We start from the raw sequence: 16,304 nt of genomic DNA, 5'->3' as shown, positions 1-16,304 counted from the left end.
CACTTACACAGCGTTATTGTACTACGACGCTGCAGTGCGGGAAACCAGAATGGCCGTGATACGAAAAGTACCCCGCGACGACTAAGAGTGTTGTGGAAAGATACCGTGTTAATGATCATAGTCATATTGTAATCCGGAGCGCTCTTCTGAGAAGCCACCGACATGTCTTCATCCTGATTTGGCTGTCCGTCCTTACCACCTATTACAGCTATGGTACCAGGCCAGTTTTTCGGGGAGTTCACGATGCCCCTCCAAAATGTCCTGGTATGCGGACCTCTCGATCCTGCTTGCTATCTCCTGGGAACTGGGCAGTTGGCATACTCCATGTTAGCTTGAACCAGCACTTTAGGGTAGGCCCATGTTTTCCAATCTTTGAGCATCTTCAGCAGCAATGTTGGCAATCTCAACTCAAATTTACAGACGTAGAAAGTATAACCCTTTGTATAACCCTGTGAAACGTTTACTTGTGCAAGAAATGCTTAGATGCGTTAATTATCCGATTTGCCTTTGCTCGTCACAAACTACAATTTTACTGAAGAGTTTCGCAACCAATGATACTGGCTTCCTTACCAACAGGGTTTGAGACAAACTCAAAAACAAGGGGGCCTTGGAAAATTAGCAGACGCTCCAGAAATTCATGACATATGATGGTCTGAAATCGATAAGGTCGAATGAATAGATAATTAACGGTATGAGGTTCAATGATAGATCATGAGATGCAAGATCGCGAAGTTGGTGACATCTCGATAGCACCAAATCGTGACATGAGATAAGCGGGGTCCGGGGTTCTAAACGGGGTTTCCCAACTTTGCTCCAACTACATCGCCAGAACAACCAAACAAGATTATTCCCCCCCGGGACCAATTGAGCGACTGACGAGAGGGCTTGGGCAGCGCCCGTTTTCGAAAAGGACAAGAAGCGCAGAGATGAGTCTCTCTGCCAGATTGGCTTGGCGCGCGACGACGACGAGGTGTACTGCAAGATCGATACCTGCTCTCGTGAGGTCCGCGCCCAGACCCACGATAGCATCAACCCCGCGATGCCTCTTCTTCACAAAGGCCCAATCATGGTTGGATCATAAGCCCCAACAGACAAAGCTAGAGGACAAGCCTCATGGGTGAGTGCAAGGTCCAGTTGTACCGATTGACTATATTGTACTGACCAATTGCACATAGTCAACCTGTGATACAGCACGATAACGATACCAAGCCGTCACGCCCTGCTGCCGTCCTGCACGAAGACATTTACACGCTGCCCAACATCCTAACCTTCACACGTCTCGTCGCTGCCCCGGTCATTGGCTACCTCGTTCTTCACGACCAGCACGCATGGGCCGTCGGCCTCTTTGCCTATGCGGGCGTAACAGATCTCCTCGATGGATGGATAGCGCGTCGCTGGGACAGCAAGACAGTCGTGGGCACAGTCATTGACCCAATGGCAGACAAAACTCTGATGACGATCCTGACCATTTGTCTGGCTGCCAAGGGCGCATTACCGAGTGCGTTCATGCTCCCTCGTGATCCTTGATAACTCAAAAACTAATGTGTAAAAGTTTGGTGCGCTGGCATCATCCTGGGCCGTGATGTCGGCCTCGCTATTTCTGCAATTTACTACCGATGGATTTCTCTCCCGCCACCAAAGACATTTGCCCGCTATTGGGACTTTTCACTTCCATCAGCTGAAGTTCGCCCCACGACTATCAGCAAGTACAACACCTTCTTGCAACTTGCGCTCGTCGGAGTCACGACTGCTGCACCCCTCTTGAGCACCGACTTGTCATCTGCCCTGACAGTCATGCAGTAAGTCAAACCATACTGACTTTCCATAACTCTCATTCTAAAAGCATCCAGATACGTTGTTGCTGCTACCACCATTTGGAGCGGTGCAAGCTACATCTACACAAAGGATGCAGTGAAAATCCTTAATAAGCAAAACTCTAAAAAATCCTGATTTGATATCGTCGTTCAGAGTCTATCAAGCTGCAGACCACGATAGGAACAGAAGAGGCCACAAATTTGGCTTCACCTAGCACGGCCCGTGCCTAGGGCTATCCAGAAGCAGGAAACGCAAGGTTTGAACGAAAAGACAAAATTCGAACGAGACAAAGTTCAGCAAGGTTCGAACAGAACTTTGAGCTTGAGCTTGATTGAAAATTTTGCATATACCCCCTTTATGTACAAACACTAGCGTCGATGATGATAGAACAAATCTTAACCTGCATAGTCGAACTCTCGGACTCGAAATCCCAAAGAGACAACAATGCTGAGATTGTGGCAGAAATATTTGACTTTTGAGAGATTTATTTAAGACCTCTCTTGTTCCCTCTTAAATACCTTATTCAACGAAACGCTATATGCGATTGATCCTCATTAACTTATACACTGCCTCGATTCTTATTCGTCCTTTGTGTCCGGCGCCCACGTGAGTCATCCTTCTCCAACAAGTATGCTTCAGGCCTTCGACGAACGTGAGCGAGTAGACGTAAACTGCCCGACGGAGTCACGCCTTCAACATGCCTCGCCTGTGCGAGGTTCTCTGGCCTCGCTGCCTTAAGCGCCTCCTTCTCTGACATTGCAAGCCCAGGGATGTTGTCATAGTTGAGATCAAGGGGTATTTTGACGCGCTCATCGTTTGTTAGCTGTTTGCGCTCCGACTCGGCGATTTTGATATACGGTGCGTAAAATGATTCGATTTCAACACGACGTCGTACGCGAGGTGGAAAGTCCATTACGCCTGGGATGACTGGTGCAAGCTGTTCGATACCGACGCGTGTATCGGGGTTTGAGAGACGGAGGACATCTATACCATCGCGACGCTGAGTGTTGCGCTTCATATGGTACCCCTTTTCGATCCACTGCAAGGGGCTCAATGATACTGATTGCAAGAGCTTAGTGAGTTCATCAATCTGCTGCCTCTCATCACGAAAACGACTCCAGCGCTTATCCGATATGACACCCCACCCATAGCCCTTGGATGTCAGTCGAACATCAGCATTGTCAGCACGTGATGCCATGCGGAATTCGCTTCGGGAGGTAAACATCCGGTAAGGTTCGGTGACGCCTTTCGTGATAAGGTCATCCACCATGATGCCGATGTACCCATCCCCTCTCGAGAGAAAAACCTGTGGAAACCCTTGAGACGAACGACCGGCGTTAATGCCCGCAAGGACACCTTGGCCAGCAGCCTCCTCATACCCAGTCGTGCCATTGATTTGACCAGCCAGGTACAGACCACTGATGGCTTTTGTCTCCAGGGTCGACTTCAGACCACGTGGGTCGATGTAGTCATATTCAACACCGTACCCGGGCTGAAGCATTTTTGAGTTCTCGAGGCCTGGGATTGTGCGCAAGACCTCCTCCTGCGCCTCAGCAGGAATTGTCATGGACAAACCATTGGGGTAGATGACAGAGCTGTCCAAACCTTCGGGCTCGAGCCAAACGATGTGTCGTTCCTTGTCGGCGAAGCGAATGACCTTTGACTCAAGAGAGGGGCAGTAGCGTGGGCCCTTGACTGTCTCTCGAATGTGTATCGTCTTATCAAGGTTTTCACGCACTATCCGGTGAGTTTCCTCCGTCGTGTACGTCACACTGCAAGTCATCTGCTCCCGAATCGCCACAGTTTCATTGAGGTAACTGAATGGCGTCGGTGGGTCATCCCCATACTGCTTCTCCAGCACATCATAGTTTATGCTCGCTGCGTCGATTCGGGGGGGCGTGCCAGTCTTGAGGCGTCCCAGCTCGAAGCCCGCATCACGCAATGACTTGCTCAGCCCGAATGTCGCCGCCTCACCGAGTCGACCAGCTGGATACGCCGTCAGCCCGATGTGTATTTCGCCTCCGAGAAATGTCCCTGTTGTTATGATAACCTTTTTTGTTGGGAGAGTTTGACCGGACTCCAGGCGCACGCCCGCAATGCGACTTGATGCGCCTTCGAACAATTCTTGTGGCTCAGTGACGATATCGGACACGCTGTCGAGCACGATCGATAGGCCCGGATACGAAGAGAGTTCGTCTTTCATGTGTTTCTTGTAGAGCTCTCGGTCGATTTGCGCGCGGGGTCCCTATTGCGAGTCTTATTAGCCACTGATTCTGCCAACAACGAATCCGAATAGTCGACGAACCCAGACAGCAGCGCCTTTTCGCCGATTCAGAGTATGAAACTGAACACCTGATTTGTCGATGATCCTCCCCGCCAATCCATCAAGCGCATCAATCTCTCGAATTATTGTGCCCTTGCCGATACCGCCGAAACTCGGATTACAGGAACACGTTCCTAGATTGTCGATTTTCGGCGTTACTAAGGCTGTTCTTGCGCCAGATCGTGCAGCAGCAGCACATGCTTCAGCGCCCGCGTGGCCGCCTCCGATTACGACGACATCGTAAGGTCTAGAGCGGGGTGTCAGTGATGATTTGCGATGCGATGGATGTCATGACGACGAGATATTGTTTGCTGAGACATACTGGAAATCACTGGAAACAGTCGCAAGGTGCCGCCGTCTTGTAATTGTCCATTGGTGCCGTAGTGCGGCTACCCTAGGTCTTAGTAGCGCACGCATTTCATGTTGTTGTCGTTGTAAAATTTGGCCTCATGACGGGAGCAAGTTCTAAATTTTGGGTGTTGGCATCAGAAAGTACGGATACGGGTTTAGTTAATACATTTCATCCAATCAGGTTACAAATTGGCGTTCTCTCACCCACATCGACACTTCATCATGATACATCCTTGCAATAGACAATAAATTTAGGTACAATTCAATGGTTGACATTATCTGTATTTGATCTGAAATGGCTCAAAATCGTCGCTGCAATTGATACTGTTTCTCATATGACCATGATCCCTACCTCCTACCACGGCTCTCTGGCCATGAACTGACAGCGTCATCCACCTCCTCCAAGAATGTCGCCGAGTTGTGAATCGTTGTACCTCCTAAAACTACTCTGACGCCTGGACTCGACGCGTTCAGCTCTGCGATCATCTTGGCTTCCTCATAAGTCGCACCCCCAACGATGAATACGATTATGTCCTGAGGTTTGTCCTTGGTCGTACCACCACCTTCGACGAAGGGGTATTGCTGGTCCTTGAGTCGTCCTTTGATCAAGTTCTGTAGGGTAGTCTCCAACAATGGGCTGTGTTGCGTATAGACATTTTCTACTCCTTTGAGACCCTTGAAGCGGCTGCCAGTACCAGAGAAAATGCCTGCCGACTCGAAGATTTCTGATATTCCGCCCTGAGACTGTGACGCTTGAAGGGAGTTGTGATACGCCGTCACCTTGCTGACCAAATCTGCCTCTCGCGGAGATACGTTTCCGGCAGCGACAAGGAGGTCCTGAAGCATGGGCAAAGTGTTGGAAGGGTGTTTATGATAGCGGAGAGCGTATAAAGCTACAAGGCCAACCTTGCTCTCTGGTGTAACATTTGGTGATTGAATGAGTCGCTGAATATTCTATGAATTGTGTTAGCTCATGCTCAAGGTTGATTCAAGAGGACAAGCAATACCTTTACATCAGTCCCATGGTTGTCGTTGCAAGCTAGACTTTGTTCCAGCTCACTAACCTCTAGGAGATTATCGGCAGCTACACGTCTGCTGAGTTCTGATACCAGGGTAACATGCTTGCTGACATTGCCAGAGAGCTTTCTGAATTCTGGATATTCTTCGATAAATCGCTTCATATCCGATATTGACTCGATGTTCTCATTGTTTTTGGTTTTCGACTGGAATTGGCCAACATATTCCTTGATGTTGCCTCCAAGGTCGCCAAAGTTCAGAAACATGTTCTTTTTGAAGAATGGGTCCTGATCCTGTGATAGAACGATCTCCTTTTGCTCTGGGCTAATATCTGGAACATCGCTCAGATCGACGCGCCCGTTCTGAATACCCAAGAGATGGTGGACCATGGCTTGATATGTCCATTGTGTGAGCAGTGGCGTCACCGGATCTTCCCGGCGATCCAACACAAGCAGAATGGGAGGAGTATCAACTTTTCGGAAGTCAAATAGTGAATCCTCTTGGGTCATCAGATATCGGACCTCTGACGCCAGCTTCTTCGCCAAGGGGCTTGTCTTCTGGTACCTGACGAGGGGCTTTTTCTTGAGTGAGAGTAAGACAGCAACTAAACCCTCTGAGCATCGCTGTAAGGAGTCAGGGTTCCATGTATCAGGACTCCCTGCCCAGATTCTCTGTTGTGGAAGAGTAAAGCTGAAAGAAAAGAGATCAGGGTTGATGACATTGTAGTCAGCAAAGTGCTCCTGGACCAGTTTGACCACCTCATGGTCATCAGCCTCAGCCAAGCGTTCCAGGGACGACTTCTTGACAACATTTGTGAAGTACAAGTGATACTCGCCATATTTGGGGTCACGAAGCTCATCTATGAGTAGCTGAATTGATTCTGGCGATGGCCGCACGAAAGATAGACATCGTAGGTGTCGCATCTTCTCACGCGCAGCATTGTCTAGACGGTCGATGAGATAGACCTCATGGTTGAGAAGAGAAGACTGTGTGACCGCAGTCGAGACGATAGAGACTGTTTCTCTATCGAGTAGGAGGATTTTCATCTTGGCAGACGACGTATCGCTCGTCGTAACCACCTTATTGATGTACCCAGATACTGCTTGGGCGACGTCCATGTTGATGGCTGGGGCTCACCGGCGCCGCGTAACGTGTTATTCCCGGGTTGCTATATGAGGTCTTAATGAGTGGCAGTGTCGTGAAGTGAGAGATGCCAGGTATTTCAGCGGTATTCGGCGCCGTGATTCAGAGAGTTCCTTGCTGTTAATGATTGACGTTGTGAACAGGGAGACCTCTAAGATGCCAGTGCCACTGTAGTCTAATGTAGGTGCTGTAGATGAGAGCCCCACAACTTTGGAAGTCTGGCCTGGATGCCTTACATAATACAAGAGCAACCCGCGCTACCAACCTCAACCTTCATCATGATAGCTCTCGGTGACATCAGTGAGATCATTACCAACAAGAGCTGAAATGGTATCACAGTCTTGTTAATCATCTTAGCTTGGAGCTTCCAGTATAAACAGATCACAGTGGCTTCAGTAGCATCTAACACCTTACTCTGCTACCATGGAAGGAGATACCTGTCCCCGGCTGATAGAGCCGACGTAAGTGAATCAAGAATCAATGAAGTCCTCACCAAAGCTGACCGATATTCTGATAGTCTATCCTTTACGCAAGGTCTGATAGTCGGGCAGCTCTCCGTGGTTCTGGTACTGGCCGCATTCATCAAATTCTTCATCTTTGGCGATCCTCCTTCAGCAGACGTCACAGCTTCGCTACGAGCTACCGAGCGAAGGTCAAGGACTCTTGCTCACAAGCGCTCATTACTAAGTATCAGGAGCCCGGCAAACCGTGGAGATAGATCTCAGGACAGATCTCTCAGCCGTAAGAAGTCCACTGTCCTCAGGAACCCTCCCACACTTACCATTGGATCGATCCTGAGTAAAGCGTACTACAATGTCGACAGCCATCAACCTGAAAGTCTCGATTGGTTTAATGTTCTCATTGCGCAAACGATTGCTCAGTTTCGAAGTGATGCTCAGCATGACGATGCCATTCTTGATTCACTTACCAAGGCCTTGAATGGAGATTCCAGGCCGGATTTCATTGACGAGATTCGGGTCACAGAGTTGAGTCTGGGAGAAGACTTTCCGATCCTGAGCAATTGCCGTATTATCCCTGTCGATGAAGATGGAGTGAGCCTTGCTCCTGGAAAGAAGTTTGATCCGGCAACGGCAGCAAGAGATGGCCTACGTCTCCAGGCGCGTATGGACGTCGACCTGAGCGACATGCTTACTCTGGCCGTGAGGACAAAACTTATCCTAAACTACCCCAAGAAGCTATCTGCGGTTCTACCCGTGGAACTGGCCGTGTCTGTGATCAGATTTAGTGGCACTCTTTCCATCTCCTTCATTCCCAGCAACCCCTCTCAATCGACACCCACGAGGATGATCTTCAATTTCCTGGACGACTACAGACTGGATTTTGAAATTCGAAGCCTTCTCGGTAGTCGCTCCAAACTACACAACGTACCCAAGATTGCTCAACTTGTCGAAGCTCGCCTTCACCGTTGGTTTGATGAGCGAGCTGTCGAGCCTCGATTCCAGGAAATTGCCCTTCCAAGTCTCTGGCCGAGAAAGAAGAACACTAGAGGTCCCGAGGATGCTTCGACCGAGAGAAGCGAATCTATCGGTCGATCAAGGGGTAATGATACTGGCCGGGATCACCGAGAGGAGGTACGTGGACGAGGAGGAGACGCAGAGATTAGAGATAGAGGAGCTGGAGGCACGGTTCGGCATCGACGAGGAACGAGAAGCAATGACAGCGATGACTTCTCGATGCCAGGATCACTACCTGATTTCCAGGTCGCGGCCTCATAGTTAGATACCTAGTCAGGCTTTGTAAACGAAATAAAAGCTCTACTCATTCCACCCTGAAACAACTTTCGGTTCTCCCGGACTTTAGTAGGCCAGATGACGATCTAATTGTGTTGACTATTCCATCACCTGGATACTGTTTTCATGCACGGACAATGAGGCTACTGCTAGCCCCAGTGCTCATGTAGGTCATTTAGCTTGACATTTCAGATGGGGCCATAGCGTGGTCTGTGAGAAGACCATCTCATTTGTGCATACGATAGTTATTCAACAATTCGATTGTGAAATGCATGAATTTAGATAATCTTAGAACTTGGCCAGCGCCATCGGTGTCTCGGTCAACGAGTACAAATTCTGCCACCAAGCAACTAAGCCGCCCACCAAAAGTACGTAATAAACAACAGTCCACATCTTTCTAGACGAGGCTACGGACGGATCACCCTCTGGCAGCCAGTGAGGATCAAGCTGGCCCCAAAGACGTGGAAGGCCCATGCAGTTGCAAAAGGTGTGCACGAGCACAACGGCCAGCAAGCTACCAGTTCTTAAAAATAAGAAAGTGGCGTATGCTCCGAACAAGGACGTGTACGACAGCTGAAGTAATGACCGTGCAATAGCCACAGGGAGAAGAGTCCGTGGGTGAGTGATACGGAACTCATAAAAGTGATGAAGGTGAGCCAGGCCGAAGATGAGCGGCGACATGAAGATAGTGCCAGTTAGGCTGGCTCCAGAACGGAGAAGTAGTGGAACACCAGCAGAACGGAACAAGCATTCTTCGGTAATAGGACCCTTCAGAAGAATTAGTCAACATGGGTTTGCGGAGCGGTGAGATGATGAGGAGGCTCTCGACGAGATAACTGTGGGGATAAGAGATTGACCAGGGGGAATAGTTATGAAGGAATCGAAAGCGAGATCAAACAGTTTCAGGATAAACGTACCGCTACCATGTTTCTCCAGGTTGGCCAGTCAGTCCACAGATCCCTCAGAGGCTGAAGGTTAAGCCATTGATGAGCCGCGCCGTCGATGACGAGAGACTCATACAAGGGGCCTGCAAACAGCAGGGCCGTGAGCCAAAGCGCACGAGCAGCATCTATGAGCCCCGGTGGCCAGTAGCCCATGAAGTGCAAGGGCTTCTCAACGGCAATTGCGCCGTGAGACGAGAGTAGATATAGCGTCACGAGGGAGCATGCCGCCGTTGAGAGTGAGACGACAAAGATGCGTGCGCGGATAGCCTCAGGGGCATCTCTAGAGCGAGTGGGCGAAGGCCTTGTTGCAGCTGAGAAGTAGAGAGGGATGACGTAGACGAGACAATAGACGACCTTTGAACATCTATGTTAGCACATTTCAATGAACTCATGAGACGAGGCTGAGTATAGGTTTTATGGGGGTTGTGATGTGATGTGATGTGATGTGAGGCTCACCAGCAAGGCTACGGCTTGAGGCGGTGCGAACCCCGCAGAGCTCAAGATAGACATTGCAACGTTGTCAAAACTGACGATTCGAGTTGGGAAAAGGATATGAATGCGAAATATCTCACTCAGAAGGGTGAAGAAGAAGTGAAGAAGTCAATGATGCTCAAAGAGATTGAGCTAAAAAGACACTTGCGGGAATGTTCCATGGGGCAGGGCAAACACAACCAAGTCAGCAAGACGGTGGCTCTCGTAAGAGAAAGAAAGAAGTCATTCGACGAGTTAACCAAGTAAGACTGCTGCTTAAGGAAATAAAAGCCGAAAGAAAAAAAATGAAGCCCTCACCAGCCACAATCTGGGTAACTCCTATTGTTCAAAACCATTGTTTGTCCTCGTTGGTTGCGTCTTCAGTTTCGCTTAACTACTCAGTAACTAATCCAAGAATAGGTACCTAACTTTTCTTTTTTACTGGCTGGCTTGGCTTGGGCACTGAGAAACACTACGTAAAACATAAAAATTGTGCTGGACACTTCTCCTCCACAAGCTTGCTCGTCTTCATTTTACTCTGCATATCGCTTCATGGGTCGTATGCATTATTACATGCGGTGAGCTGCACGGCACAAGAGTTATTGAACGAAGCGAAATGATGTGGAGATGGTATAAAACATCTCATAACCTGAGAACAAGACACGAATGCAGGGTCAAAACTAGCTTAAACGACCAAACTAAAATGCTAGAGCAATGTTATTGTGAAAATACAAAATATTCATCGACACTCGTGCATGACTAGAATGCATCAAAGTCTTGAATATCTCAGCCAGGGCCAGGTAAGACTTTTCCCCAAGCTCAGCCATGCTCTAGACACCTCCAGGATATATCCCTTTTACTTGCAGGGCAAGAACATGAGTCAAGAGGACCCCCAATGAGCAACGGTACCTGCATTAGCTAGGTCCAGCGGGACTTGGGTGCTAAGAACAGAGGAGAGGCGGTGATGGCTCTGGTTGGATCCCCAAGAACGGATGATCGTCTGAAAGACGCGATGATCAGAGCTAACATCTACCCGTACCGACTACGAGTGAGCCGGTGACATTGCAGAGGCACATTGAAAAGGAGATGAACCTGCTTTCGTTATCGCAGAAGGGGTCATGATGAGACCATGGTAACGTTGGCAGTCTCAACTTTTGTTCTCCTTGGACGATAAGAGAAGGTGAAAATGATGAGTATCTCGAAAGTTGACTGCAATTGTTCGGAACAGCAGCCTCATGTCACCCTCCGAAACTTCAGGAGCCAGTAGTTAGCCTCAACCCCTTGCCCCGGAACAGATCGAAGCGGCTCAAAAAGCCCATGTAAGCCGAATGCTAAAGATAACATACATGTATGTACAGAGTACACGCGATCCAATAAGCAGACAACGCGAATTTGACACGTTGAAAAGGCACATGTGAGATTGCGCGCGGCAAAGCCTCCGAAGCCTAAAAAGATGTCTGGTTATATCGCCGACTGTCTTTGAGGAATGGTTTTCGTTGCCCCAAACGCAAGAGTCAAGGAGTTCTGTAGACCTCGGGGCGACCAAGTGGAGAGACTTTGCATGTTTTGACCTTTCTGCAGGTCTTGGTTTCGAAAAGCGCTGTTTCTCTGCAGTTAAACTGGAACTGGCGCAAAGACAGAACTCTGATCCAGATCAAGGTACACTAATATACACTGAGCTTGTTAGTCGAGAGATGTATCTTGCCAGCTCAGAAGCAACTGGAACACACTTTAGGTAAAACAAGCGCCTGGAAGAAAACATCATAGGCGGCCAAAATAGTGACCTTCAAGGACAACTGTACTTGAGTAACTGCAGTTTTCAGGTTGAACGCTCAATTCTTCCAGAATTTCATCCGATTGAACGGCTGATGATAGCTGAACCCGCCCATTGCTTCTCAATCGTCTCATAATTATAGAATCTGTACGTGCTTCATCATATCCGGGGTCAACACCACTGATGGCCTGCCACCTGGCAGAGGTGGTCCAGTAATTTCTCCAGGCCATGTCTGTTCCGTAGTGGAGGAGAAAAACTGAAGATCCTGATCCTAAGCGACAAAAAGACTGAGGTAGGTTTACCGTCAGTTCACGAGACTACTTGATGAGTTAATTTTGGCATCTTGTTTCGAGGTACAATGTTTCCCTGCTGCCGAAGGGGCTTGCTCAAGGTATCCAAGTCTTGTCTTGCAGCAAGACAGATGCCATTGGTATCTTACGATACAACGTAGCCGGAGCTATTGCCAATTGGACACACACAGGAAGAGGCTCCCCGCAATAGCGTCGATAGTACAGTCCAAACAGTTCCAGTTCATAGATCCGATCCACAACGGCACAACCCCAAGTGCAGTGCCTAAAAGTTGAAGGTGTGCTGAGGAGGACAAATCAGAGCTCAGAATAGGTCCTGAAGACCAGTCTCGAGATTTCTCCTTTTATTCTCATGGATTTGGTTCGTCCTCTTCTCTCGTGCTTGAATTATGCTCAAGTTGTGAAAACCTCTGTACTCAGTCACTCAACCTTGCTTCGTCAAAGTTGCGGTGTCGTTCCATGCCCTGTTCTCTCTTTTTTTTTTCCCAGTCCACAGCGTCAGTCAGAGCGCCCCTATCTCCCTCAGGTCTCCTAGCTTGACCAAGAACCCCTTGTCCTCCAACGGTCCCATCGTCGCCGCGCCCCGTCTGCAGGGGCAACCCTGCTGCAGCGAAGGTAATATCCCAAGGCCGCTAGCTGCAGAATGGCGCTTGCAACCACTGGTTGATGTGGTTTTGCCCAGTACACGTCAATGATCCAAACCAATTGCTTGTGTCAAGAGCCTCTGTAAGGGTGAGAGGTTGTGAGGTCTGTGTGCTCGGATCGTTCCATACCCTCGTCGTTCGTCTGGTCCTGGATTCTTTAGTCATTATTACCGCGAGAGTTAGGCTGTGCCTTGGACAAGGTAGTACTGTTGCTACTGTAAGACCAGCAAGACGAGAAGCTGGAATACCCACAGTACAGCTTGTCCACAGTCCACCTTCCAAGGTTCAGTTCAGTTTAGTTAGCAGGAAGCAGGCACGCCGTAGGCCGCTGCTCCTGCCGCCGTTGGTCGCATGTGGAGGGACCGTTGCTTCCCTTTTAGCTAACTTACCCGCCGTCCCTTCCCCATGATCTTGTCTTTCTCTTTCCGCCTCTCGTTTCGTGCTTTTCCAACCAAACTACATACACTCGCTATAATCGGCCACTGGCCAGTCACTCTTTCAAGCCTTTGATATTCAACACACTCTTTATCTAGACTCATTAGTCGTTAATCGTTGTTCTTGTCTTGCTCTTCTTCTTTTTGGTTCCCTCCAATTTTGGTAATTAATTCTTCAGTTGTTATATCGAACGAGTCTTTTTTTCCCTCCTACGGACGAAACACCAACGATCCACCTCGCGACAACTCGATCTACCCCGGCTCGTTTCGCATTGAATTGCTTGGTCTCTGCTTGATCCTATTCCTTGGAACATTGGACGCTTCAATAATATCGTCGATTTTATTTTGGTGGTTTTTAATATCTTTGCCATTGTCTGAGTCCCCCGGCCGTGACCTCCGAGTTCATTGACCCACCTCCGGCCCCGACCGAGCTCGACTTCGACAGCCCGATATTGTTCAAGATCGAGATCTTGAACTGAATTACATTGCATTGTATTGCCAATTTCGAGGGCAATCGTTTTTTTAGGAAGTTATTCTGGGTCTCCTGATGTCCTGGAAATCACAGTTATTATCGCCTCGTGCATAGAGCATGTCGGTCTCACCGTCGAGCTCTCTGCCGCGCAAGGCATTACATGAGCGTAGTAACTATCAGAACAACTCTCAGAATAACCGTCTCGGAATCCGGGTCGTCCCTTACAGCCCTCCACGGGTTGCCTCAGATGGTACCGTCACATCAAAGACAATTACTTACGCTGATGCGAGTACCGAGACCGATTCAGAGCTTGCTCAGACACATGGCTCCCCGACACATTCCTCCGACTTCCAGTTTGAAACGCCATCACCATCCCTGCAGCGGGCCCGGACTCGAAGTACAGTGCTTTCTCCATCGCCATTAAAGCGCCCTACTCGATATCCATCCTCCGAATTTGACCAGAACCCTGCACCTTGGTTGCCCCATTATGATACCGATGCTGATGATCATACTTCTTATGCTTCACACCCACCTTCCCGGGAACCCTCAACTTCACCAAGACCTCCTTCTCGCAAAAGGGTCATTAATGTTCACGCCGATAAGACCTTCTCCATACTTCCTCAAGATGCTTCTATGTCGTCAAGGGTTGAATCTCTCTGGTCTCTCCCCCCATCCTTCACCACTGGTAACACATCTTATGGTCGAGGATCAATGGGTACATACAGTGATGATCGCCAGAGCCGTCCAGCCTCGCCTATGACTCCTCTCACGGAACGAAACGCCAGTTCTCCAGTTATTTCACCTCGGCCTCAAGATCCGTCCACCCCGGACAACTCAAACTCATCTCCATGGAACTATCGTTTATTTGGGGGTCTCCGTAAAGTACCTAAAACACCTGACGTGAAGCAAAAACAGCCGCAGACTCAAGACGCTCCACCCGAGTTGCCTCTGCCCACGCTGCCAGAGGTTGATCTGCCTGATCATGAGGCCGGTCCTTCTTCTCAGTGGCTCACTCAAAAGACATCCTTTCAATCTTCATTATCCGAACAAACCAGATCAACCTTCTCTGAGAGAACGAATGTCAAAACATATGGATTCAGCTCTCCTATGAATGTAGCAGACCTTAATAGTCTGCCACCCTCATCGATCCATTCCAATATTGAGCTACTCGGGGATCCTTCCTCGGCTGAGGCTTCTTTACATATCAGCACACGTCCACAAACCGAGGACAGCAACGTCAACGTCGTAACATATGGTGGCCACTCCGCTTCTTCCTCTGTTGTCGCCGTTAGGAACCGCGTGAGACCCGAATTTTCGCAAGAAAGCCTGATTGTTCCTCCATTACAGCCAAGGAAAAGGAGATCCTCAGACAGCTTTGCTCTCGCCAAAACCCGCTCTCGCGAAACTTTGCGATCTCGATCTGCGTCAATTACATCGCTATCGACCATCTTCACCCAAGAGGCTACCCGGGCCCTTTTTGTTGGACCCCCGACAATTTTACAACACGCTGGTCCATCTTGGCCAGACCTTCAGAACCGACCTCAAGCGCGCCCCCACCAATGGAGTGGTCAGTTGTCAACAGTGATGTCAGAAAGCGAAGGAGGCAGTGAACCTGCGTCTCGAGCCCTCTCACTCTCTTCCGTTCCAGGTCGACGTGGTAGTGGGGTTGGAAGCAGTCACAGCAAGCATGTGCTAAGTATGGCCTCCTCACTTTTCGGTCTTGAGGAGCATGTCGAAACCCCGTCCCACTCAAGAAGCAATTCACTGGAAGCTCCTGTGGCGACCTTCGCTCGAAGCATGCCTCGCGATCCAGCAACCGGTACTATTCGCCTAGTTCGCGACCACGATGAGGATGGCGATGGTCTGGCTGATTTGGAAGTCTACCATCATCCCTCGTCTCGGTCGCGAATGGGGAGGTTCTTGTCAAGTTATTCTTCTGATCGTAGTCTGCGATCGACTGCCAGCTTCAATGCTGCTGTTCCTGCCTGGGCTAGGTGAGTAAACAAATCAAGTCGCCCTGAGATTGTTTTCTAATTGATTGATTGCAGAGTCTACTATGGCAGTGGCGAGCGCAAGTGGCTGGCTGCCCAACCCTCCATGGAGTCCATGTACTCTGAATACAGCCAAAGTCAGCCTCCCGACGGTCAGCTTAGCCGATCGCCGAGCCAGGATGCTAATGCTCCCAACATCCGCAACCCTCGACGCCGGCCTCGTGAAGCCTTACCTCGCCAGCATTCAAATACAGGCTCCATGGACATCAGCGCAGCTCCAGCCCACCCCGTCCTTGCTGTCGTGCGTAACATCAAGAAGCAAACCTCTAGCATCTGGTCACCTCATCTGGCTCGAGACCGACGACCTGTCTCGCAAAGCATCTGGCAACCTCCCGCCTCGCAATGGGAAGCACGCAGCGAACTGACTGGCCGACGCAACGCTCAGGTCACTATGTTTGTAGTGGGATTTGTTTTCCCATTAGGTAAGTCCTGGAAATTGAACATCGATACTCAGTTCTAACGGAGTTACAGCCTGGATGTTTGCCGCACTCATTCCTATTCAACGGAATAACCAGGCAGAAGACATTGAACGGAACAACAGTACATCTGAGCTGGGCAAACGCAACGAAGTCTCAGCTCGGGCAAGCGGCGAAGAGGATGCCGTTTTCACAAGTGCAATCTGGTGGAGGAAGGTCAACCGAGGAATGTCCCTCATCGGTTTACTCATCCTCGGTGCCATCATCGCGCTCATCGTGGTTGGCGTTAAACAACGTTGGGGACATTAATACCACCTACCAAAAAAAACATGATGATGACCAGGATCAGAGGACAGCCCTGATCCCGAAACCTACTATGGAACTTCACGG

General features: G+C 49.5%; 5 protein-coding genes across 5 annotated transcripts; 3 read left to right on the top strand and 2 right to left on the bottom strand.

The window, feature by feature from the left end:
* Positions 1 to 256: 256 nt before the first annotated feature.
* FTJAE_11937 (CDP-diacylglycerol-glycerol-3-phosphate 3-phosphatidyltransferase) lies at positions 257 to 1,950 on the top strand (the record flags this gene model as incomplete). The annotated part of the gene is made up of 5 exons (XM_037344933.1): positions 257 to 264; positions 883 to 1,069; positions 1,192 to 1,498; positions 1,553 to 1,799; positions 1,851 to 1,950. 5 exons carry the CDS (start codon positions 257 to 259, stop codon positions 1,948 to 1,950), a joined length of 849 nt encoding a protein of 282 aa, XP_037201039.1.
* A 424-nt stretch (positions 1,951 to 2,374) lies between these two features.
* On the bottom strand, positions 2,375 to 6,624 carry FTJAE_11936 (vacuolar sorting-associated 45; the record flags this gene model as incomplete). Its single annotated transcript, XM_037344932.1, has 5 exons — positions 2,375 to 4,060; positions 4,121 to 4,385; positions 4,461 to 4,532; positions 4,842 to 5,443; positions 5,497 to 6,624. The coding sequence occupies 5 exons, from the start codon at positions 6,622 to 6,624 to the stop codon at positions 2,375 to 2,377; spliced, it is 3,753 nt and encodes a 1,250-aa protein (XP_037201038.1).
* Positions 6,625 to 7,072: 448 nt separating this feature from the next.
* FTJAE_11935 (maintenance-mitochondrial morphology 1) lies at positions 7,073 to 8,385 on the top strand (the record flags this gene model as incomplete). Its single annotated transcript, XM_037344931.1, has 2 exons — positions 7,073 to 7,110; positions 7,167 to 8,385. 2 exons carry the CDS (start codon positions 7,073 to 7,075, stop codon positions 8,383 to 8,385), a joined length of 1,257 nt encoding a protein of 418 aa, XP_037201037.1.
* Positions 8,386 to 8,688: 303 nt separating this feature from the next.
* Positions 8,689 to 9,854, bottom strand: FTJAE_11934 (CAAX prenyl protease 2; the record flags this gene model as incomplete). The annotated part of the gene is made up of 3 exons (XM_037344930.1): positions 8,689 to 9,168; positions 9,318 to 9,698; positions 9,801 to 9,854. 3 exons carry the CDS (start codon positions 9,852 to 9,854, stop codon positions 8,689 to 8,691), a joined length of 915 nt encoding a protein of 304 aa, XP_037201036.1.
* A 3,710-nt stretch (positions 9,855 to 13,564) lies between these two features.
* Positions 13,565 to 16,223, top strand: FTJAE_11933 (uncharacterized protein; the record flags this gene model as incomplete). Its single annotated transcript, XM_037344929.1, has 3 exons — positions 13,565 to 15,441; positions 15,496 to 15,920; positions 15,970 to 16,223. The coding sequence occupies 3 exons, from the start codon at positions 13,565 to 13,567 to the stop codon at positions 16,221 to 16,223; spliced, it is 2,556 nt and encodes an 851-aa protein (XP_037201035.1).
* Positions 16,224 to 16,304: the final 81 nt, after the last annotated feature.

This window comes from Fusarium tjaetaba (assembly GCF_013396195.1).
Source record: "Fusarium tjaetaba strain NRRL 66243 chromosome Unknown NRRL66243_c0000307, whole genome shotgun sequence".
Taxonomy (NCBI): domain Eukaryota; kingdom Fungi; phylum Ascomycota; class Sordariomycetes; order Hypocreales; family Nectriaceae; genus Fusarium; species Fusarium tjaetaba.
This window is presented reverse-complemented; position numbering and strand designations above follow the sequence as displayed.